Source organism: Juglans microcarpa x Juglans regia, chromosome 3S (assembly GCF_004785595.1).
Source record: "Juglans microcarpa x Juglans regia isolate MS1-56 chromosome 3S, Jm3101_v1.0, whole genome shotgun sequence".
Taxonomy (NCBI): Eukaryota; Viridiplantae; Streptophyta; class Magnoliopsida; order Fagales; family Juglandaceae; genus Juglans; species Juglans microcarpa x Juglans regia.
In genome coordinates this window covers 2675915-2702285 of record NC_054599.1, presented here as the reverse complement: position 1 = coordinate 2702285, position 26371 = coordinate 2675915, and the positions used below count along the sequence as shown (strand labels likewise).

Here is a 26371-nt window from a genome sequence, read left to right as displayed (position 1 = left end):
TAAGCACAAGAATCTCCATTGTCTTTGCACTAGATCTATTATTTAACTCTTGTAATTAAGAGTCTATATTAGCAATGAATATGTCCACTCTATAATGATGCTCGATTGTCATTTCTTGTAAATTACGATGAATGCAACTAGCAATAAAATGAACGTTCATATTATGGATCTAAATCTCGTGACTTTTACAAAATAATAACACACTTTCAAATAATGTTTCCCTACCCCTGTTTCTCAATTTTTGAATAAGTTTTTTGTACTTGACACCAAATTCACAACATTCAAAATGTCTTGGGGATTTTTGTTGTAATTATTGACAAAGACTATCAATGAGCCCCATATTTTCTTCATCAAGTGCAAGATAAATATAGATTAATATGATGTTATTGTATCATAAGTTGATGAAGCATCCCTACGTTGGCTATAAGAGCTTCCTTCATCAATGCATAATATGTTTTAGAACTAAATAAGTTGGACTAAACAGTCTTATCAAACAACGAATTGACTGAAAATGGGAACCCCAATGTGTATCTCTGGCGCATTATAATATTCTAATTTGATTAAGCCATGTATCAATCTCAACTTCATCAGCTGTAATCAACTTGGCAGTTTCACTTGCTTGATGGATGGAGATATCCTCCCTTGAGGTTGTAATAAAAGTTAACTATAGCTTGTGTGTTAAGCAGTGTACGTAGTATGCACATGGGCAATCATGTGAAAATAAAGCTTGCAAACCATTATACTCACCTTGCATATTATTAGCGCTGTCATACCCTTGACCTCAAATATTTTGAACATTGAAATTGTGATGAGATAAAATATTAGATATCTCATTCTTCAAAGTTTATGAACAAAATATTAGATATCTCATTCTTCAAAGTTGATGAACAATATCCTTAGCATGTACAAGATTAATAACCAGCTCTTGAATAAATCCTTCTCTGTCAAGAAATCTTAAAACAATAGCTATTTGTACTTTTGTGGACTCATCACAAGATTCATCAACAATAATACAAACATTTGCATCCTCAATATCATCACGAATTGCACTTTGAACATATATTACAAATATAGACAAAATCTCCTTTTGAATTACTGATGAAATACATTAGTCATTTTGCTGGACATTTTTCAAGACTACTTCATCAACATCTTTATTTATTTATATATTTTTTTGATAAAAGCAATCACATTTCATTCATAAAGAATATACAACTTTGATTTAAAAAAGTTAGTTACAAAAGTTAATAGCTCCCCAGCACACTTCTGTGGCTGACATGGTCTAGTCCATACGACAGATCTCTAAAGACTAGGTCTAAAGGATCTGTCATGCACAAATTCTGTCCCCGACAGAGAAAAAGTAACCAAACGACAAAACCCATACCCCGACTACGCGGAGTAGGGCAACCCCATACACCGCCTAAGCGGAGAGGGGACATCACACTGTTCGGACCAAGGTCCGAAGGGACAACATTTTTGAATTTTTTTTTTCAAAAAAAGAAAAACAGGACACGAAAATAAAATACAATGGAAAAACTACTGTAGCAAACAGAAAAGAACAATGCTCCACACGGCTACGGTGGCGCGTCCCTGGGAGAAAACCGCCGACCGATCTTGGAAGATCCAGACTCACAGACACCAGTGGCGCCGCGCGTGACGACGGCAGAGGGCCTCTTGGCACCGAGAGAGAGCCATTTGCCGAACGTCTCCGAGATCTTTTGGCCGCGCGTGCGAGCAACTCGCCGCTCTGATTGGCGCCGCCTTTGGAAGTCTTGAAGATCGGCGGCTGGGCAACGCCATGGAGAGGCGCGTGCTGATCTATAGTAGCCGGACATCCAAGATCCGCGATTCTCCCTTGTTTAGCTTGCAAACACAACAAACACAAAAAAACCAGAGCACTACACAACGGGGACGATGGAGGATGAGGGGAGGGGAAGGAGCCGAAGCTCCCACCCCCTCAAGACAGGTCTGTAATGAGGGTTCAAGAAGGACGGGGGTTTAGAGGGTTCGAGAGGGACGAAGCTCTCCAGATCGTTTTCTCTGCATGAAATATCTTGTTCTAACATCTTTATTATACAAGGCTAAAAGTTCCAACATTTCAATAAAATTACCTCGATTTTTAGAATTTAAGTTTGCATTCTGACCTCTAAAAGCATTTGTTTTAAAAGTGAGCTATCAAATGACATATATTGAAGCCTTAAGCCAAACTCGATTCTTCAAAATCTGTTGTATTGTCTGTTGACGCATCACTTTGTCAATATTCCATCAAATCTTCATAAGCTTTGACCGCAACATTATGTGGTCAACTGAAGTCTTTATTTACATGATACAAAAAGGCACAGTCTTTTTCGTTGTTAACTTTTTTCCAATTGCGAAAACCCTCTATCATAAACAAGTTTGAGCACGGTGTCTAGTTGGTTTCTTATTGAAAAGATAATATGGAAGACAAAACACAACATATTTTGTTAGTTAATACTCCAACCAATCAGGGAACTTAAACCACTCAAATTGAAATCGACACGAATGACCAGCTTTTTCAGAATATGGGTATTTTTCTTTAAGAAACTGATATGAGCCAGCTATGAGATATGCTCATCTTATTTCATCACGTTAATTTATATGATAATCTTATATTGGAGGAAGTAAACCAGGATCACATACTAATTTAGAAATATCAATTTCTGCAGGTTGAACTTTAGGTATTTTTGGAGAACATTGCATAAAACTTGAAGTATCAACATTGGTGGCCGAAGCAAATACAACATGCGAAATATCAATATCTTTTTTCTTGAAAATGATTTAATAGTTTTTTTATTGCCCATATCAATGAGCCTAAATTTATCAAAATAAAATAAATAAAACGACCTATTAAAAACTCACAAAATAAAGTGCAAAGCTAATGTAATCAATTTTTTGATATGGCAACACTAACATATGGTTAAATATTTAAGAGTACTGATACCCACACAACATATTACACAACATATTTTACAATACATGATATAAAATAAGGATATTTTTATAAGATGATGTTACTCACATGCGGCATACCAATTCTGATGTGGCCTTTTTTTTTTTATAAATAATAATTTAATTCTAGCTAAACGTGCATTTAGATAGAGAGAAAACGAAAAATCATTTTCGAATCACCCCGCGTTCTCCCCACCCCCCCGCCGGCGCGTTCTTCCTCCCCCCACATTCTTCCTTTGCCAGCGACTTCTTCGGCACCATCTAGGATCGCCGAAGCCACGATCGACCCACTGCTGTCTGCTAGTGAATCTTCTCCTGAAGATTTTTTTTCTCTGTTTTATAATCTTTGAGAGGAAACATATTTAAGCAAGTTCATAGGTTTATTTTCTTTGCTCAGGTGTTTTTCTTTGCCTTTTAATATAAGTTTTTCAGATGAAGTAGATAAAGTTTTAGGTGATTTTCTTTGCTTAGTTTATAGTTTTTGAAGTGAATCTTGCAAAACCTTTCTTAACTTTATTTGGGCTTGAAGAAGCAGAGAACATTGTAGTTAGTTTTCCAATTAGCAACTAATTATTTTTTGGGGTTTTATTGTTAAATTTTCTTCTTTGTTGAAAAATCTTTAAATGAGGCTATAATGACGTTATGGTTTTTCATTGTTCAGGTGGTTATTTCAGTTCAATGTGGAAAGTTTAGATTATGGTTTGGATTTTTCTTAAAAGTATCGAAAATCACTGTAGATAAAGTTCGGATTTTTCTTTGCTTTAATTTTTTGTTTACTTCCTATTGAATTTTATGAACTGTGACTTGGCTATATAATCATCATGTACAATGTAAGCATTGGAATTGGCTATCGCAAGTTCATTACATTGATTTTTTTACTCTTTTGTCTATATATTTGATATATTTCATTTCCCAATTTGTTTGGAAACTTGGAACTTGGGGTGTTAGTGCAAGGTAATTTTTTTTTTTATGCGTTGTATAATAGTGTGAACTATTTTTTTGACGTGTTGTATAAAAATGGGAATTATTATTACTACTTTTTTTTTTTTGGATTCAAATCCAAAATTGAATGATTAGAGCCATATGTAGAATATTAGTTTGAGTTGGGTAACCACGTTCTTTGTTTTTTTTTAGTTGGATAACAATTTAATTTCTGTATCTTTAGTTGAAATAGCAGGATGGACAAAGAGGAAAATGAAACACCACCTACGCCATCTACATCGATTTCATCAACTCAGGTATGAAACATAATGGTCATTTGGAAATGTCGTTGTATCTGATATTGCCATTTAGTTAAATCTATTTTTTATTTGTGTATTATAGGGATATTATGGTCCAGGAAACCCGTACTACCCACCATTTATCATGCCTCAAAATACATATTCAAATCCAAATACATGTGCTTGGGGTAGCCAGGTAGATTCTTTTTAAACATTTTTAGTTTTTTTTCTTATATGCATTTGGGAAGTTCTAACACCGTACCTAACTACAGCTATCGTTGATGCCACCTTTTGCACCAACAATGCCCTACCCTCCATCGAATAATCCGGAGGAGTCCACACGAGTTCAACATACCTACCAGGTATATTCCTTTTAAACCTCTTTAGTTTTTTTTTTCCCTTATTATGCATTGAATTTATTTGAATATCGTGCCTCATTACAACCTCCATCGAGTAATCCGGAGGAGTCAACAAGATTTGAAAAGACTTTCCAACTAGCAAGTGAATCATCAACTGTGCCATTGCCATTGGGTGTTGAAACTGAAAGGAATTTTAGAGGTACATCACACACGATTGATCAAAGCTGTCACCTGACTAACAGTATTGGACTTTTAACTCAATTAGTAAACATCTAGTGTTATAATATAATTTATAATACAAAACATACATTTTTATTTTCAGAAACTTCGTCAGACATAAATAAAGAGGCAGAGGCCGAGAGAACTAATGAAGTATCGGATGATGATGAATGGGTTGAGGAGCCGAAACTTTGTATGGAGTTCGCCACTAATAAAGAGCTTCTGGCATATTATAAGCGATATTCCAAACAACAAGATTTTGGTGTTATCTCATAAAGGATGAAGAGAGATGCATCTGGGAAACCGAAGTATGTGACAATTGGGTGTGCACGTAGCGGCAAGTATCATCTGAGTCACAGTAATATCTCGAAGCCGCGACCAACAATTAAAACGAACTGCAAGACAAAGTTAAATGCTCACTTGGACAAAAAGGGTGTATCGATATTAACCATTGGTGAGAATACTCACAATCATAATACTGTTAGCCCACAGAAGTCTAGATTTTTAAGAAGTCATAAGTGTTTAGATGAATACAGTCAAAGAATGCTTGATCTGAATGACAGAGCAGGTATTCGAATGAATAAAAATTTTGGAGCATTTGTTGTTGATGCCGGGGGGGGGGGGGGGGAGGTTTTGAGAATCTTGAATTTCAAGAGAAAAATTGTTGAAATTTTATTGATAAAGTCAGACACTTAAGGCTAGGTAAAGGAGGTGGTGAAGCACTTAGTGATAACTTTAAGAAGATGAGGAAGATGAATGATGGATTTATTTCTGTGATGGATGTGGATGATGAGTTGTGACTCAAAAATATGTTCTGGGCTGATGCACGTAGTCGAGCCGCGTACGAGTATTTTGGAGATGTAATTCACCTTTGATACGATGTACCTAACAAATAGTTACGGTATGCCTTTTACTCCCTTTGTTAGGTAAACCATCATGGGCAATCCATACTGTTAGGGGTGGGCTTGATTTCAAGCGAGGATATAAGTACTTTTGTGTGGTTATTCCGAGCATGGTTGGATTGCATGAATGGTCAGGCTCCAAAAGCAATCATAACAAACCAAGATCGGGCAATGAAGAGTGTCATTGCAATGGTATTCCCAGAAACTCGTCATAAATATTGTATATGGCATATAATGCAGAAATTGCCCGAGAAATTGGGATCCCACTACCAATTCAACGCATGATTGAAGACTGACATTCAGAGTGTCATATATGATTCACATACCTGTGCAAAATTTGATGCCAAGAAAATACTCTACTCTAAAAAAAAGAGGCAAAATATTTATATTCAATATCATTACATATGCTTTAAAAGGCAAAGAAAATACTCTACTCTAAAAAAAAGAGGCAAAATATTTATATTCAATATCATTACATATGCTTTAAAAGGTAAAGAAAATTCTCTACTCTACTCTCAAAGTTCAAAGAACAAGACCCTATGGTCGGGGGATTCTTACTATTGGAGAAAAAGGCTAGTGCTCATGAGAGCCATTAATACAACCATCACTAATTTTTTGATAAGTGTATACATTTCCTCTCATTGTACCTCCTTCCACCGTAATTAATAGTGTTTAGATGCAATTTAAGATCTAAGAGTCATTATAGCTCTCTCATATATAAAGAAATTTCATACAAGCCCCACATAATAAAAGTTCTATAATTGTTTATCCATCCATGAAATTTTCTACGTGGGGGTCCAGGTCAAGCCTGATAGAGAAGACTCAATGTTCCCAAGGTCGAAGCCTTTGTTGTAGAGATCGAGCAACAATTTCATTCTTCTCATCTTCCATAGCAAGGGAAATCAATTTCAAACTAATTTGATAAAAAGGAACAGTAGATTTCTTTTACTATAAATTTGAAAAGGAGAAAATGAAGGATAATGTTTTCCATGGAAGAATCAAACTCTGAATTCCAAACCTTGTTAAATCAATTTTTATATATATATATATATATATATATATATATATATTATGCCATTGAAATGTTAGAAACTGAAAATAATTTGCTATCCACACCAGATGAGATTCAAGAGCATGTTCTACAGTTTTATAGTTCTCTCCTAAGTGAGACCGAAGTTTGGAGACCCAAAATTGATGGCTTGAATTTCGAAGTTGTGGATGCTTTTTCAGCAAGACTGTGAGTTTGAAGGAGAAACCAGCTAAGTGATTTTTTCTTCAAAAATTTATCAAACACTTTGCATGCATTTTCAGCATCCATCGTAGCAGCTCTTTTATTTACACCGTTTCTTTCTTAATACAACCAAACTAACAGCAAGTTTCTAAGACTCCAAATACAAGAAATTGAGTGAACTGAAATTTCTATTAATTTTCTTGATTTTCATCTTCATCTCAACGCTGCTGGGTAGTCATGCTGTTCATCTCCATTGTTACCCAAAAGATTAAAATGAGAAACTTCACGGAAATACACTTTCGCGAAGCTGTACTGAATAAAACTCCATTTATTCTGAAGCATACAAATCAAACACGGACTAGCCAATTCACCTTCCTCATCTTCACGCATCTTTTTTAAGAATAACATGCACCTCATCTTGCTAGTCTTACCGCTTTGGTCCTATTGAAGAAGATATTTTACGGTTTTTCAAAAATTGAGCCATAAAGTATGCAAGCATACCGTTCTATTGCATAAAGTTTTGATTGAAGTAGCTTCATCTCATCTATTGCCAAAGACAATCTTCTTTTCTATTTCTGAGAATCCTTTGCTCCAATGTTATCTTCCTCACCAGAGGTCTTCGATTCCTCTTATTTCGAATCTTCTATAAGGGGTGGCCATAATACCATAGTGGGAGTAAAACAACAAGTTGTATTACAAGTGCGAGAATAATATCTCATCCATTACCATTTCCAAGAACCCCACTCTTTCCCTGACCCCAAGAGCAGAGCTTATATCCATCATGTGCAACGAGAATAGTATGCACAGCACCACAAGCGTGAAGGCACTCTCTCTCACAGACGCTATATTTCTCAGTACTTTTTTACTGTCTTCATCCTCATTGAGAGAGAGAGAGAGAGAGAATATGAGTTTAGAGAATGAAAATGGGGTGAGAAAAGTGATAGCTGGAGTTTTGGGCTTTTGGCAACAACTTGAGTTTTTACTTTTTTCGTTGCTTCTGTACATAATTGATTGTAAGGGAAAGATGGAGAACGAATGGAGAGAAGGGAATGAAATGAAAGTTTTTATCAAAAGGCGTGCTGGTTACGCGAGGATTCCTCCATGCGGTTGCAACAAGAGTTTCTCATAATAGAAATATTGGCAATGGTCTAGTCATTGTCAAGTCTAAATTTTGTAAAAGTTGAGATTTTGGTTAAAGCTAATTCCATTAATTAAAGATATTAATCCACATTGGACTATCTATCCCAAAGTCAATATAATAATATAATATTATGTATTTTAAGTATTTGGGGCTTCCTTCCTTTGTGGGGAAGTCTAGAAGTGCTACCTTTCAAGATTTAAAAGAGAATGTGTGGGGTAAGCTTCAAGGGTGGAAAGAACTTTTACTTTCTCAAGCCGGTAGGGAGATATTGATTAAAGCAGTGGTTCAAGCATTCCCAACATATACTATGAGTTGTTTTTTGTTGCCTAAGCGAATTTGTAGTGAATTGGAGTCTATGTTTGCTCGTTTTTGGTGGGGACAAAAATATTCTCAACGTAAGATGCACTGGCTGAGTTGGAAACAGTTGTGTAATTCGAAGTTTAGAGGAGGATGGGTTTTAAAAATCACAAAATGTTTAATTTAGCTTTACTTGCTAAACAAGGGTGGAGGTTGTTGTTGGAACCTTAATTTTTGTTCTCTCGGGTCTTTAAAGCTAAGTATTTTCCCAATGGAGATTTTTTGCATGCTAGTTTACCAAGAAAGCCTTCTTATGCATGGAGAAGCATTCATGCTTCTAAACAAATTCTTTGCTCTGGTTGCAAGTGGAATATTGGTAAGGGTGATAAAGTCCAGATCTTGATAGAATGGTTGCCTATGAATGTTCAATTGCGAGCTCAGTCCACTCAGCATATTATTCAATCGGATACCACTGTTGATTATTTATTAATGCAGAATTTACCTTTGTGGAATAGGGAGCTGGTGTTTTCTACTTTTCCTACTAATGTGGCTGCCTCTATATGTTCTCTACCTTTGCTATCCAGACGGGAAGACGATAGACTCATGTGGTTGGGCACTAAGAATGGGGTATATTCTGTCAAGTCTGGATATTATGCAGCTCTAAAGTTGCTGTCTCAACATGATGGTCCTGAGAGCTCTCATTTAGAAGCTACCAAGTGGTTTTGGAGAAATTTATAGAACTTAAAGCTGCCTAATAAAGTGAAGAATTTTGGATGGAGAGCATGCAAGGATAGCCTACCAACAAGCTACAATCTGCTGAGAAGAGGGATTTTACAATCAGCCCTTTGTGTTCACTGCAAGCAGTGGGAGGAAGATGTTTTTCATGCAATTTGTGGCTGTCCTTTAGTTCATGAAGCTTGGGCACTACGTTGTCCACAGATTTTGCATCATTTACAGAAGGTGGTAAGCTTTTCAGAGTTGGTCTGGATTTTGTTGAAATCTGATCCTAGCGTAGTCCCTATATTTCTCACCATTTCATGGGGAGTTTGGAAGTATAGGAATCTGAAAATTTTCCAGAACTCTGATTGTTGTATCCTTGAACTTATAGATAGATGTCTTGGTTATGTTGAGAGTTATCTTTATGTGAAGAAGTGCCATGTAGTGCTGTATAAGGAAAAAGTCCTTTCGTGGACGGGTCCTCCTCAAGGAAAATTGAAGCTTAATTTCGATGGTGCTTTATTTCATTTTTTTGCTTCAACTGGCATTGGTGTTATTTTACGGAATGATAAAGGGGATGTTTTGATGGCTGCAAGTCGTAAGGAACATGGGGTTTTTGAAGTTGATGATATTGAAGCTCTAGCAGCCTTGCGGGGTTTGCAGTTAATTCTTCATTTGGGATTGTTGAATCTGATATTAGAAGGTGACTCACTTAGTATTGTTGAAGCTATTTGTTCCAATGAAGTTAACTAGAAGAGGGTATGTGATTGATGAAATCAAAAGCCTTCTTAGTCGTTTTAATTCTTTTGAAGTTCTCCATGTTGGTCGTCAAGGGAATGACACTGCTCATCTATTGGCAAGACATGCTTATTTTATTGATGATACTTTGCAATGGTGGCATTCTTGTCCAGAGTTTATACAAGTTAGAGTTGCCTTAGACGCTGCTGTGTAACTATGCAGTGTTTTATTTGTATTGACATTCTTTTATGAATGAAGTTATGCTGTTGTTATAAAAAAATAATAATAATAATAATAATTGTTTTATATTTTGCAAATACACTCTATATATTAATTAATAATTCACTTTTTACTTAAAATTATTATTTTCCAACTATTTTTTATATCAACCTAATTATCCAACATAATATAACATTGTTTACAAAAAATATTTTCTGAAAAATCTGGACATAATATAACCTTGTTTACTAATGAAAGTTTTAAAAAGAATTTAATAAAGTCTTGTTGATTATTTGTGAATAAAATATGAGTTTGATGGTTGAATAGTAACTCTAATTTTGAAAATTACTTTAGAGTTATTGTAGCTCAAAATCTAAGTTAAAGGTTTTTAGTTAGTCCAATGCAGATTATTTATACAAAACTTTGCTATATTTTAGATTTTACTTGTTGGTTAGTGAATGGCAGTGCTCTTCTTGCAGTACTTGTTTCCGCTAGTAATAATTTTGATTTTTTTTTTTTTCTTCTTGTCGATCGTTTGCTGAAAGAAAAGGTCGTCGATGGAAACAAGTACTACAAAAAGAAAAAATGGAGTCAGATGAAAGTAAATCTGGAGGATCATGTTATTGTTCCTGAATTGGATCCCAACATAGATTTTCCAGACAGATTTGTTGAAGACTATGTGTCAAATCTCACGAGAACTCCCTTAGACCTCTCCAAACCATTATGGGAACTCCACCTTCTCAACATCAAAACCTCAGATGCAGAGGCTGTCGCAGTTTTTAGGATCCATCATTCGATGGGCGATGGTGCATCTCTCACATCTCTTCTCCTAGCATGCACACGTAAAACCTCAGACCCAGAAGCATTGCCAAGTATTCCAGTAAAAAAAGGAGCAGCGCCTACTAATTCGAGCGGCTTTTGGTGGTTCTTTTTAGCGGCTTGGTGGGTTTTAAGGTTGATTCGGAACACTTTGGTGGATGTCGTGCTGTTTGTAGCGACCTCTCTATTTCTGAAAGATATGAAAACTCCGATCAAGGGTGAACATGGGGTTGAACGGAATATCAAAAGGTTTGTGCATCAGACGGTCAGTTTGGACGACATAAAGCTAGTCAAGAATGCAATGAACCATTTGATTCATGTATTTGTCATTCGAGCTCAAAAACTAATGGCCTCAACTAAATCCAATACTGCCACTTGATTGGGAAGGAATTTCATGAAGTTTTCTTTGTTTCGTGTACATTCCAACTTCTTTGCATGGAATGGACTCGAACAGAACTCGTGTGATTTTGTCAAAGCGTCCTTCCCCTGGATTTTGCATGGGAAATTTGAACAGCATTTTGAATAGCATTTTGTCAAAGAATTGTGAAAAGGGCCGGGCTATCTATATTATTACTCTTTCTTTTTTTGAACTATCCGCTTACTCAAGATAAGTACTCCCTATTCTAATCTATTTTCACCATACCACTTATATCACATCTTAATTTTATTCTCTTTATAAATTTGAACAGCATTTTGAATAGCATTTTGTCAAATAATCTGTCACAAATGCTTATTTTTCTTGTAGTACAAGTAGGCAATTATTCTGTCTTATTTTCAGATTTTTTTTCTGCAATTTAGGATTGTAGCAGATTGAATCAAGCGATTTTTGAGTGTTCAAGTTATTTTTTGTTTAATTTTAATTTTTATGTTAGTTGAACTGATAAAACTCATCGCTAAGTTGCATTTTATGTTCACAATCGACTCATGGTTACACACACACACACACAAAAGCCTATATTATAAGTTTGAATTCATAAAAAAAATAAAAAAAAATGTTGTATTTGTAATAAGTCCCAAAGTCTTACACACGGCCACTTGGTTATAAACTACTCTCCAAAACGTTCTGTCTTAAGATTGTTTCAGGCACATGCGTAGTCGATAGAAATTTTTTCTACATGAGTACGTACTTTCTTTGTACAATTAATCCTAATAAATGAAGCTTTATTTTTTTTCATAATTCTGATCATGTGGATGAATTTGCAGACCGTAAACGATGTTCTTGTTGGAGTAGTTCAAGCTGGCCTCTCGAGATATCTGAACCGTAGATACGGCAAGTTTCCATAAAATCCATAGACATTAATCATATTAATGTGATTAAGTACTAGTACTGCATTGTTAAACCTCATTCTCATGATCATGTGATTAAGTTTCCTTAATTCGATTTGCATTTAGCCTTTGTTTTAGTTGTTGTAGTGATTCCAAAGGAAATAGCTATTTTCTGCTAGAAAAATATAAACTACTTGTTGTTCATGCTTAAATATATAATTACCTTATCCCTAATGCATATATATATAGTTCACTCATCAGGTGAGGAGCAGAAAGATGGGCAAGTGAAGCAGAGGAAAAGCATTATTATTCCAAAATGTATCCGCCTTAGGGCAATCATTCCCGTCAATCTAAGAAAAATCGCGGGAATCCAGGTAAATTATCTTCCATGCATGATAGTTTAAGGAATTTATAAGTACTGCATCCCAATAAACCTTGATGTTACGTACGATATAATCCAATTAACTCAAAAAACAAAGATACAAACTCTAAATGACTCGTAAAAAAGCATTAATTAATCATCGTATATACCACTGAATTGATAGAAAGATATGGATTTGATCACTCAATTTTAAACAGGATTTGGCTGATATGATGGCTAAGGGGCCGAAGACTGGGTGGGGCAATTTGTTCGGCTATATGCTCCTCCCCCCTCAACATTGCTTTGCAAGATCAAGACCCATTGGATTATGTTAAAAAAATGAAGGCCACCATTGATAGAAAAAAGCTCTCACTTGGACATATATTCACATGTTCGTGTGCAACGTTACTGTTCAGAACATTTGGAGCCAAGGTCCGTACGTACATGTACGTATACGTACATGATTCCTTACTCCTAATTAGCGATATTAATAGACCTAGCACTTCATTTTTATAAACTTGCCATAAGTACTCAAGCTCATTATGGTTCAATAAATAATTACCAAGGAATTAATCGTACTTTGGATAAAAGAAAAGAAAACGTAAAGCAATAATATTATTCCCTTTGTAAGTTCTGATATATTATCACATATATATATATATATATATAATTGTGGATAAAAAAAGTAGGATTGCACTAGCGAAAATGTTTATGATCATCAGATCTAGAGAGGAAGTTCAACGAGTTGCTGATGAATAATGTCATAAAATAATATGCTTACATCATGCATGCATGGACAATATATAACTGCAGGTTGCTGCTGCTATAATACACCGAGCAATCTTTCACACAACAATGGCCATTTCTGGATTGGTTGGTCCGCAAGAAGAAATTAGCTTTTATGGCCATCCAATTGCTTACCTTGCTCCTAGTGGTTATGGGCACCCAATTGTGATTCATCCAATTATTATTAGAATCGTGATCTAATTCCTTACTTGATCTATATAAACTGACTACTTATAGTATTACAGCAACAAGCTTTTATCCATTACTTTTGCTAATTAACTCATATTTCGGACATTTTATTCTCTGAGCCGGACTGAATTGAACTATAGATATATATAGAGGTTAACATGATATAATGGGATCAAGCGTAAAAAGATTCTCTCACAAGTTATTGCACAAACTTCATGAAGACCTCAAATAATTAAGAAAGGAAATTAAATATAAATACGTACATAAAGTGGCACTACAATATAATTAAGTGGGTTTGAAATATTTGTTCGATTGGTGAAAAATTGTTATTGTAGGGCTTATTCATGTGTGGTTTATCTCTCTTCTACTTGAGGTACTCGAGTTTGGGCACAAACTTGTTGGGACCTTGATTAAGATCCCCTCAAGGTTTGTAAGGATCTCTAAAAAAATGAGATAATAAATGAGTATTTATTATATCCAACAAATTCACACTGACAATAATAAATGTTGTATAACTCATTTCATATGTCAATTTCTCTTCAACTCAAAACTTTCAAATTAAAAAAAAAAATAATAATCATGAAACTTTTTCACATAGGATGGAATATTTAATAAGGAATGTCTCTGTATTAAAGCGCACATGAACTTTTATGATGCTATTTCCAGCAAGTGTCTTTTGAAGTCCAAGCTGTGATCTGTTCCTTTCTAATCTTAATGCTTTGTTCTTCATTTTTTTCCTTTGTTTCTATTGCAGGCATTGACTGTTCATTTCCAAAGTTATGCGCACAGGATGACCCTTGCTTTGGCAGTCGACCCAACTGTGATTCCCGATCCTCACCTGCTCTGCGAAGATTTAGAAGAATCGCTCAAACTTATCCGAGACGCTGTACTGAAAAAAAAGACTTATAAAGGATGCTGTCTAAGAGGAGTATTTGTCTAAGGTTTTTTTTCAGCCAAAAAAATATAATTGTTGTCTCATGAGCATTTACTGCCCTCATAATTTACTTTCTATAATGGGAAAAAAATAAGAACAGGCTGGCCATATTTTGAAGAAGAGAAATGGAAATGCACTTGTGTGATTAGGCTTTATATTTCTCTTAGCATTTTTCTAAAGAGTGGCATTACAGCCACCGCTCCCAACTATCGCTGGGAGTTACCGTTAGTGGTTTTAGGATTTTTTTTTTATATGTATTTTTTTAACACATTTAAATATTTAAAAAAAAAATTCACAATATTATTAAAAAGTACTTACTTAATGATTAAGTAAAAAAATAATTAAAAAAAACACAGCGATAAAAACTAGCGGTAGAAACAATTGGTAAGAGTAGTATTGCTCCTCCAAAATCCATTTCCCTCAAGTGCCCATTCCCCAAAGCCAGGTTTTTTTGCAAGGGGGTAGGGCAGAGCTTTGCCACCCTTTCCTTCTCTCATTTTCATATCTTTCTATTATGTCTATAAAGTTTTCCAACTTTCTAGTTGTTATTGTTGTCCCTTTTTCTCCAATATTGAGAAAGACTAATCTGTAGATTTTCGGGCAACCTCGAGATGCACGAGTTGTACGACATGACTCCTAGGCAGTCGATCCTTAGGATAGCAGCGACGCATGGCACCTATGCACCTCCGTCTCTTGGAGAGCAAATTGTCATAAGTGGGGGCCTAAAAGATTCCCCACCCTTAGATATTGCAAATATGACATTCACAGCTACACTGTGGTCAGTGCGTTAGAGCCATGTGCTTGCATTGTTTCCTTCGCCTTCTGGAGTTTGTCCAATCTGTAATTAGTTCATTCTCACATATATCCTATTGCTTTCCCTAAATTTAAGAGTTGGGATAGCTTTGCATCTAAAAAGCAAAGAAAAAGATTTGAACCATTGTTGTCTGATTATCCCCACCACTCTCCTAATTCCTTGGCGTTCTCTTTCTGCCACAACCCCCGATCCCAGCCCACATTTTTCTCCCCAACTTCCAACATGAGAACCACACGTACTCCTCTGAGAGAGTGGAGTTTTGCTACTACGTTTAACGCAATGGAATTAAAATTTTTGATTTGAGCTCTTAATATAAGAGTTGTTCTCTTTTGCAACAGTATCGTGAAGACAAGGAAGTGAATCTCTCCAACAACCAATATAGAACAATGAAGTACATTCACACCAACTACCATGGCCTTCAATTCATTTGTCAGATTATTCAAAATCCGCCACTTTGTAACGTTCTTGCTTAGTGAAGCGAGGGAGTGTTAAGATATAAGTTAAATAATTAATATGCTCATTTGCATTAGCTTAACATTTTGGGACAAGTGGTGATTTCACAGGGTTCAAAAATCTTCAGGCTTTTTTTAGTCAAAATTTTGAAATGAAGGATTTGGAACATCTTAATTTCTTTCTTCGTCTTAAGGTTACTGCCTATATAGATGGCTATTATTTGACTCAGGCTAAATATGCTTCTGACTTGCTCTCCAAAGCTGGGTTGAAAAATAGTAAAATAGTTACTAGCATTTTTTAGTATAATGCCAAGCTTTTAACCACATATGGTACCTTGCTTCCCGATGCGATTCTATATCGACAACTCGTTCATAGTCTCATATACCTCACTATTACTTGGCTTGACATCTCATATGCAGCTCATTTGGTTAGCCAATTCATGATTGCACCTCGCTCCACTCACTTTGCAATTGTTCTTCATATTATGCGTAATATCGAGGGTAATTTGTTCTATGGTCTACACTTCTCTTCACATTCATTACTTGGGCTTCAAGTTTACTCTGATGCTGATTGGGCTAGTGATCCCACTAATCGTCTCTCTACCATAGGTAATTATTTCCTATTTGGCACTTCCTTGATCTCTTGGTGTAGTAAGAAGTAGTCTTTTGTCTCCTATTCAAGTACCAAGGCTGAGTACCATGCACTCGCAAAACCTTTTATGGTTATCATGGCTTTTGACCGACATGGGTGGTCCCAAAATGACTAGCTCTCATGTACATCATGATAATTGGAGTGCCATGCAAATAAATCACAACGATTTATTTCATGAGTATACTAACCACATTGAAGCTGATTGCCACTTTGTAAGCCATTATTTCTGCAGGGCTCCCTTCACTTACACTCTATCTCCTCTGAAGCTAATCTTGTTGCCATATTCACGAAATCCAATCCACCTGGACAGCTGAATGATCTTGTTTCCAAACCTTGAATTTGAGGGGAATGTTAGTATATCAAGGACTATTTCCTTGTATATTTCAAATTATTTTCATGATTTGGTATATCTTAGATTATTACCATATTATGAAATATTCTTAGGTCAAAATATTTTGACATTAAACCTTCGTTTGGCAATATAATTATTTTTAAGTATTCTCAGATATTTTTAAATATTTTCTTCCCAAATATCACTTAAACAAAAAATACTTTCAATTTCAAATATTCAACTTTTTCATCTAATGATTCCCTAATTATAACAATTTTTTCAAACTCTCAAACAAAGCACAAAAAAAAAAAAAAAAATTACATTTTCAAATCTCAAAATAAAAATAAAATTATAATAATACTTTAACTTTATAATATTTTTATTTAACTTTTTTTCTCTTATTTCTCAAAACATAGTAAAACATATTAACTCAAAATGTTTCACTACTATTTTGGGTACCAAGAGTACCTCAAGTACTCTCACTATTATTATTTACTTTATTATTACTTTTCACCTACTTTTTTACTATTCATTACTTTTCACCTACTTTTTACTACTATTCAATATTTTATTATTACTTTTTAATTACTTTCTCACTACTATTCACAAACATTCTCAACACTTCTCAAGTATTCTCACTATCCAAACCAAGCCTAAGGCTTCGTTTGGAAGCCAAATTCATCTCAACTCATCATAACAACTTTTTCAAATTCTAACATAAAATATAATAAACAATTTAAATTTTTTAAATTTCAAAATAATAATAATATTAAAAAATAATATTCTAATAATATTTTATCATCTCAACTCAACTCAACTCACTTCAACATCCAAACGCAATCTTAGTATCTCAAGAGGCCCTAAGCCTTCTCTCATTTCTCTATCATTTTGCAAATATATTTAGATACTATTAATATCCCAACAGGCCCTAAGCCTTGATTGTATATGTATTTATGTTCTGATTGTGTATCCTTGTTTACCGCAAGCCTGTTCAACTATAAATAATTCCTTTTACATTAAATAGACCCACTTGAATATACAATTTTCAATACAGGAGTTAAAGAAAATCACAAAAAATATAGATATGGAGACTTAGCACATTTCCTTGGAAGTTTAAAATGAGAAGGGGATGGAGAGGGAGATGCATGCCAGCATGTGTCTAATAGAAGTAGACAACATTAATATGTTTTAATAATTTGTACAAATCCACCCCAATAGACAAGTCTTACGTAGACACTTTATAAAATAGTAGATTCCACGATGAAAATGTGTATTTTTTTTTTCTTTCTTAGTAGGACTTACATTTTTATAAAAAATCTGCATAAAATTTATCTATTTAAAATTTGTATTTAACATTATTTTTTATTTTTTAATTTAAGAAGTATTATTTATTAAAAAACAGTTGAGCTGGAGTATGCGATCCCAATATTGTGGGGAACCATTGGACATCTGTATCCTACACCATCCTGATCTCATGATCCCGACCCCTCCTTTTATTACATGTACATATCTAACACAACTTTAAATTTCTTCAGCTGCTGATGATCTCAGAAAATTTTAAATTTTCAACCCCCATTTAAGAAGATGAACGCTTTCCACAGGAAATCGTAGTAGAAAATCCCAGGCTTGGGGGAGAAGCAAAGAAAAGAAGGAAAAGAAGAGGGTTGGGGACAACATGCAGATAGATTTGCAGGTGCTGGGGAGCATGTAATGATGACCTAACACTGCCAGCCTCCCTACGTCCTCACTTCTTAGTTCTTACACATTTCGCTTTCCCTTTTGCCTTTGTGTGATTGCGTGCTCTGCGTCTCAGTTCTCCGAAACACGAACCAAAGCCTTGGAGTTGGCACAAACATGTTTGCTGTGTTTGTGACATTATTGGGTTTAAAAATGGTTAAAATATGAGGCAGTCTGTTTGGAAATTGTGGCCCCGAAGTGGTTAAAAAAGTGGTTCTTCACTTTATCTTTTGGTTTTTCCGATCTCAACTACAGTAAAAAGTGCGAGCATCTTTTCAGCACATGTGACCATTCAATTGAATTTGCTATTATTTTTCAACTTAACGTCGGCTTTTCGAGGTTCAACTCCCAAAGGTTCTTTTTGGTTTCTCATTTGGATGCTGCATATTTCAAGATAACCTCCTCAAATGCAAAACTGACCTCATTCAGTCATTCTTCATCATAAACAAAAAAGCTTTATTCTTGTGTTAGTGTGAGCATTAAAATTAAGAAATGCCAAAAAAAAAAAAAAAAAAAAAACGAAAGAAAGAAAGAAAGAAAGAAAGATGGCGAACTCAGCGCAATGTATGACAATGAAAACTCTTCTCGTGTGAAATTATAAAGTTTTCTAGGATCATTATTTAAAAAACTAGTTTCAGTTTAGAGATTCACCTTTTGAGCACACATGAAAATTTGCAAAAAATTTATATTTTAAAAAAATCACATGAACATGTCAACTCTAGTCTTCCGTACGTGTCTAGGATATATATATGAATTCTCGTTAACTCCGAACACAAGTCCTTTACAAAGACAAATCTTAAAAAAAGCAACCCTCATCTGTAGAGCTTTCCATTAAAATATGATAAATGTTTAAGACATTTTTTTTATATAAATAAATAAATTTAATTACGTTAATTTATAAATTTACTATAACCAGATCTCTTTATTATTATATCATTATCTTAAGAATATTGGCATTAGACTAGTCAAATACAAATGCATCTTCATACTTTGATTAGGCATAAGTAAAATCCTCTATATTGGACTAGCCAAACCATTAAAACTAGCTGTGTTTGGATGTTAAAATGAATTGAGTTGAAATGATAAAATATTTGTTAGAATATTATTTTTTATTATTATTAATATTTTAAAATTTGAAAAAATTTAATTGTTTATTATATTTTGTCGTAAAATTTGAAAAAATTGTAATGATGAGTTGAGATGAGTTGAATTGTATTTAGATTCCAAACGTAATATGAGCTACAGTAAATTAAGTTCTGTAGTCATCTTTAGCTAGATACTATTCATTCACTAAAGTAATATTTTAAAGTTTATATTATTAATTTTAATTTTGATAAATAATCTGTTATTTTCTATCTTATTTCATTAATAATAATTAAATTATGAAATTAAAATTAAATTATTAATTAATATATGAAGTCAAAATATTATAATTTTTTGAAATATTATTAAAATATATAATATTATATTATTATTTTAACTTTAAAATAATTAATCTAATTTAAATTTATTTAATCTAAAATTAATGTTATAACCAAAACTTAAAATTCTAACTAAAATTCAGACTCTAATTGCGAATGCTCTTAAAATAGAGTACATCTCTCTCCCTGAAGAAAGGAAATTTACCACTAGAAAGACAACATAGATTAGAGGTCTATTCTATCTAATTAATTTACCGATAGGTACGAGGTACACGTGACAGAGCAGAAAGAATTCAGTCTGTTCTTCTTTTATTGTTTTTCCTAAGTATTTAACGTTAAATCACATCATTTCAGAGCTGAGAGCACCCCCTTCAATATCTCTCCCTCCCATATTTCACTGTCTCAGTCCATCTTCTGACTTTCAGCTCCCTCTTACTTTTATCTCCAACTTTTTCCTTGTCTTGGCATTTGGTCAGTATTTTATTTTGTTTGTGTTACTATTTTTGTATTATTCAGTCAATGTTTAGTTTTCTTAGAAGTTCAAGACCCATGTGCATTTGATTTTTGGTTTTTGAGGACCGAAGAGATAGGAGGGAGTGAAAGGGAGAACGGAAGAATCTATTAGTTACAGAAAACTCACGCCAACCCTTTTTACCCCCACTTGATTAGGTGCTATCCTTTTCTTTTTAATAGCAAAGAGAGGAGAGAGCTTTCAACCCGAACAGCGCCGAAGAAATGACTAAAGATGAAGACTTTAAGATCCTCAAGATTCAGGTCTCCCTTAACCGCTTTCCTTCGGTCTTCAAGTCTTTCCCTTTTGTTTTGTATATTTATTACACTGAATAATGCATCCAAGTTGGATGGTTGTCTTTTCCTCGAGAACCTTCGTCTTGCTTTTATTATTCACTTTGTTCCTTTTATTTTCATATACAGACGTGTGTTCTCAAAGTGAACATATACTGTGATGGATGTAAGAAGAAAGTGAAGAAACTCCTTCAGAAAATTGAAGGTGCTGCTTTGTTTTCATCTTCTCAGTTTTTTATTACGTCTACTTGTCTTCCTCTTAATGTTTACTCAGTGTACTGCATTGCCTGCTCAATGCACATATATTTTCCTTGTGTGTACAGTTTTAGTTTGGTTGCCCAGAAATGATGACGATAAATTATGAAATTGAATATCATTTTGTGGGCCCTTTTTTAAAACAAACAAGTTAACAACACGAACTAAACTGTGCCATCAGTTCTAAAATTTAATCTTGTGCTTTTATAGTCTCTTGTCGCTTTCCCCCGTTGTTACAGGCGTGTACCAAGTAAAAATAGATGCAGTGCAGCAGAGAGTCACAGTTTCAGGAAGTGTAGATGCTGCGACATTGATAAAAAAACTAGTCAAAGCTGGTAAACATGCCGAACTATGGTTTCAGAAAAACAACCAAAACCAAAAACAGAAAAAGGCCTGCATCAAAGATGATAATAAAGACAAAGGCAAAAATCAAAAGTTGATCAAGGGTCTTGAAGCCTTGAAGAATCAGCAGAAATTTCCTGCTTTCAGCTCTGAAGGAGATGATGACTATTCTGATGACGAGGAAGGGGATGATGAAGAGGATGAGCTGCGCTTTATTAGGGAGAAAGCTAACGAACTTGGTCTTCTCGGGCAGCAGGAAATTGATGCAAATAATGCAAAGAAAGGTGCTGGAGTCATTGGTGCTGCTTCCAACAATGGGAAAATTAACAATGTTGTAAATGGGAATGCTGGAAATGGAAGGATAGGAAACACAAATCAGAATATGGGAATGAGAGTTAATGCAGGTGAGATTGATCCGAAAACCATGGAAGCTCTGAAAATGAACACTGCTCCGTTGGTTGTGGGTAACATAAATGCTGGAGAAGGTATAAGGGCAAATGACATCAATTCTATGATGGGTATGGCTGGTTTTCGTGGAAATGGGCTCAATGTTGCTTCTGCTGCCGCTGCTGCAGGAGGGAATTCCAACGGTTTGGGACGTTTTCAAGTCCAAAGCAACAATGCGTGTCAGGGCTCTTCTGCTGGGTTCACCACTGGTGCATATGCCCTGGTCAATACCCATCATCCACGCTGATGAACATGAATGGTTATACCCCTGCACCACCTCAGACAATGAACATGGACATCCTGGCCAGGCAAGGCATGCAACAACAAACACAAACGATGTATAACCGGTCTCCCTTTGTTCCCTCCAGCACTGGCTATTACTACAATTATGTCCCAAACCCCAACCCGTACCCTCCCACTGAACCTTATTACAGTGGTCATGACTCTGCAATCCATATGTACAGTGAGGAGAACACCAGCAGCTGTTCCATAATGTGATGAAAGAATTAAATAGATACATATGGCGTAGTGAAAAAGTAGGGTGTTGACCGGAATTTCTCTGTTAGTGCGTTGGTGGCTTTTGACTTTATTCTGGTTAGAATTAGGATGGCGGATGTGATGGGGTTGACCGGAATTTCCATGTTGTTGCTTTTTTTATTTTATTGTTTGTAGTATTTGCCCTAGTTCTGTTTGTTTGTTCTTCAGTTGTTTCAGAACTGACTACCATATGGGGCTGTTTGGTGTGAGCCACAGTAGTTCTAGTAAATAAACAAAGAGAATGATTATTGTTTTGGGTTTTTTCTTTGATCGATCCATTTAGAGAAGAATTGATATTGGTCAGTGGGTATAATTGTAGTGACATGATTGTGAGAAGCTCTGCTTATGCCTATGAACTGTAGCGGGCACAAGAAGGTTGAAATTTAAGCTCTTAAATTTCTCTTTAACTCATTTTAACTCATTATTACAATTTATTTAAATTTTAATACAAAATATAATAAATAATTCAACTTTTTTAAATTTTAAAATAATAATAATATTAAAAAATAATATTCTAACAATATTTTATCATCTCAACTCAATTCACTTCTGTTAGTCACATATCAATACGAAATTAATATTCCAGTAAATTAGTAAATTTCGGGGGTAATGATATTCTAATTACTATCTACTACTATTCCTTTACTACCCAACCTCAAGTAGCTTTATTTATGTATTTTTTCCTCGTCGGCCTTTATTCTGCCTTTCCTCTGCCCGAAATTTGAGATTCAAATCTTTTAGCTTAGTCCCCCTCCCCAAATTTCTCTATCTTACATTTTCCTTTTGAAATTAAAAATACAATCTCAGACCCTAACATTTTCATTCCTCTGTCCAGTACACATACTCTCTCCCACGCTAATATCGTTTATTTTCGTAAAATTTTTTTAATTCATTTCCTTTAATTATTATAAACTTTTTAAATTTTTACATAAAATAAAATAAATAATTTAATTGTTTCATATCTAAAAATAAAAATAATATTAAAAGATATATTTTAAAAATATTTTATTTAATTTTTAAATTTTATTTCAATCCATCTATCTCATGTAACGTGTAAAAACAAATAAAATAAAATCTGAATGATCTAGCTATCTATCAATGGTTAGTGGTAGTGGCAGGCTGAATCATCCTAACGGTCCAACTGATTCAATGATTAGTGGTAGTGGTAGTCTCATGAAAAGCCAGGAGGCAGACAATGAAAAGACCACCATGGTGGAAATGGTTGGACAAGGACTAAGGCCGCTCAGCCTCGGCCTATGAAAACCAAATCATCCTAACCAACTTATGAGCGCTAGTTCACAGTCTCAAGCTCGGAAATAAAGAGTCTAGCCCCATTTGAATATAAGAAATATTTTATCTATTTTATTATTATAAATTTGGTAAATTTTCACATAAAATATAACAAATAATCAATTTTTTCAAATTCTAAAACTATAATAATATTAAAAAAAAATTAATACTCTAACAATATTTTATTCAACTTTTAACTTTCATCTCAACTCACTATCAAAATGACATCTTAGTAATTTAATGTTGTGAATATGCGAAGGCAGTGTTTCTTTTGTATGTTTGGTTGTAAGATTATGTTATATTTTTGTTTTACCTCAATACAACCTATTTCACTTATTTGCTTTGCTTGTTTGCCATTAATTCCTGACAGTCGTTCTTCTTTAGGATTAACAGTTGGAGGGGTTGGTGGCTCATTATTTCTACGGTGGCTTTTGGTCTGAGGGGATGGATTTTGGTAGAGATGAGCTTCTCAGAGGGGAGACAGAGTTTTTGGGCAAATGAATGGACACAAAAGGGAGACAGATGGGATACTTATCCCACAAGCTTTTGACAGCTTTTGAATGTTGGACAGAGGAAAGGCAAAAGAAAGGAAAAGGAGAAAAATAAATAAAACATGGGTAATAAAGGGGTAGTAGTGGGTAGTAAGGATATTATTACCCTAAATTTTGCAAGTTAAGAGAAAAAAACTCATAAAATGTGGCAAAATTTCAAACTCCTACCCATGGCATAAACGTGTTACAAATTCCACAGATTAGGACTAACCATTCAATGAGCTTTTTTTGTTTACCTGGTTCAACTTGTAGCCAGGGATGAAAAGCATTACTGATAGTGCTTTTCTTTAGTTTTTATGTTTTCTTTTGGAAATTTGGCTCTTTTATCAAGTTTTTATGTTTTCTTCAAGAGCAAGGGGATCCTTGTTGTAAGAATTCGTGTAAACATACACAGAAAAAGAAATATCTCAAGGTCAATCTGTGTAGTTATTTCACGAGTGAGTCCTGCATTCAAATCTCCGTTCAATCCGAGTTCGTCTCCGCCTGGTATGTGAGCGCGCTATGTAGAAAAATCTAGAGACACATTCAAGATGCCCATAGCCTAAGAGCTTTTCACAGAGAATCAATATTGAGAGAGATTCCTAAACACTAAAAATCGTGTGTATCTTAGAAATGGAAAAGACTGATTTTAAATCAATCCTCGTATGTAATAGTTTGTTGGCCTTAAAAGGCCAGCTATCATTACCTCTCCATAACTCCAGGCATAACGCCTGGCATCCCAATATGGGAAGTAGCAGGGACGCCCTTAGTGAGCGTGCCCATGCTTTATTATATCTCTCACTTGCATATAGTGGGCATGCCCTAGGCATATATCTTTCAATATGTTCTCTATCTCATTCATACAAACAAATACGTTGTGCGACCATTGAGTACACCTGAAAAAATTGTGTGGGAGCACTATACCAAATCTCTCCTATAGAAGACCAGTATAGCAACATCCATAAAGTCTCTTGTATACCCTAGACTCATTCGATCGCATTTGATCGAGTATATTTGATCTATCTTGAGTTTAAAAAAAAAAAAACTCAAAATTATGCTTAATTGCTTCTAAGTCACGTGATGTGTTCACAAAATTTGTCACTACCAAATTGTAGCACCAAAGTTTGACTTTAGTAAACACAACCGATGACGCGTTGTCTAATAGTCTTCCCTTCGCTATCATGTCCCTCAATTTTAGTCTAACCTCTATCCCAGCAATACCTCTTTAGATCTGACCAAACATGGTCAAAGACAACACGTTAGAGTAGCAAACATCAAAACATTCATCTTATGATATTGTCAAAGGTCAATAAGGGTACTTAAAAGTGAAATACAGGACTTACACAGTGATAAACAGGGAACCATTCATTCATTTGCATATCTAGTTGCATAAGCACATATAGTATGAAAAACGTGCTACGGTGGATCTCTCTTTCTCAAATAGCATATCTCTATATCAAACACCGTACAAACCTTAGTCTTGATGCTATTTTTGTGTTTAACCCGAGTCTCTCTATTTACTTGCCTCTAAGGTGCCAAAAAGAGTCTTGCAACTGGCTCACTACAGGCTATATAGATTGTGAGGTGTCCATGCACAATCCTCTTAAATAAGGTGAACCTCATCTTAGCTTTCACTAATGCAACATATATTTTTGTGTCATGCAATTTATCACTCTCTAGACAAGTACCAAGTGATATATTGTCTCATCTCTATTCGTTACCTCTTTGTAGTACCAAAGGCTATCATTTGAGTGAGTCGATCTAAGCCTATTAATATACCTTCATACCTTGTGTGTATACAATTCATGCAATATGATAAAGATAAACTGAAAGGAAAAAATATCACACTGCACTAACATTTTCAAGGAAAGTTTACATTGCTATGTCAGCTGAAGAATAAATTATAATCACAGTCTACGCACTCCTAACATGAGCCATAAAAGTGTCTTTTGCTATAAGCTTAATTAGGGGATCAACAACCATTCAACTCTTAGATTGATGTTTGAAGAGCACTTCCTTTTATGCTATCATGTCTCTAATGTAGTGATATCGAATATCAATGTGTTTGGTTCTTCCATAATATTTTGGGTCCTTAACATATGCAAGAGCAGTCATGTTGTCGCAAAAAATCATCATAGGATCAAAATAATTTGCGCCGATATCTAGGTGCTGAAGGAACCTCCTCAACCAAACAGCCTCCTGAACTGCTGTTGAACATACAATGTACTTTCGCCTCCATGGTGAATAAGGCTATGCATGGTTGTTTCTTTTGACTCCATATAATGACGCCATTTTTAGAAATAAAACACATCCATTATCGATTTGTGCTCGTCTAGGTCACTGCAATTAGCATCATTGTAACACTTTAGTTACAAATCTGAACCCTGATTG

At 34.7% G+C, this 26371-nt stretch overlaps 2 protein-coding genes across 2 annotated transcripts; both read left to right on the top strand.

Annotated features, from left to right (window-relative positions):
- The first annotated feature begins 10600 nt into the window (after positions 1-10600).
- LOC121257851 (O-acyltransferase WSD1-like) lies at positions 10601-14374 on the top strand. Its single transcript, XM_041159098.1, has 5 exons — positions 10601-11151; positions 12036-12102; positions 12360-12472; positions 13273-13410; positions 14189-14374. Exons 1-5 carry the CDS (start codon positions 10609-10611, stop codon positions 14372-14374), a joined length of 1047 nt encoding a protein of 348 aa, XP_041015032.1. The 5' UTR covers positions 10601-10608.
- Positions 14375-20360: 5986 nt separating this feature from the next.
- LOC121257114 (heavy metal-associated isoprenylated plant protein 37-like) lies at positions 20361-22412 on the top strand. Its single transcript, XM_041158007.1, is given in 4 exon segments — positions 20361-20549; positions 20709-20784; positions 21074-21841; positions 21844-22412. Coding segments are annotated over 4 exon segments (1161 nt in total). The 5' UTR covers positions 20361-20510; the 3' UTR covers positions 22122-22412.
- The last annotated feature ends 3959 nt before the right edge of the window (positions 22413-26371 follow it).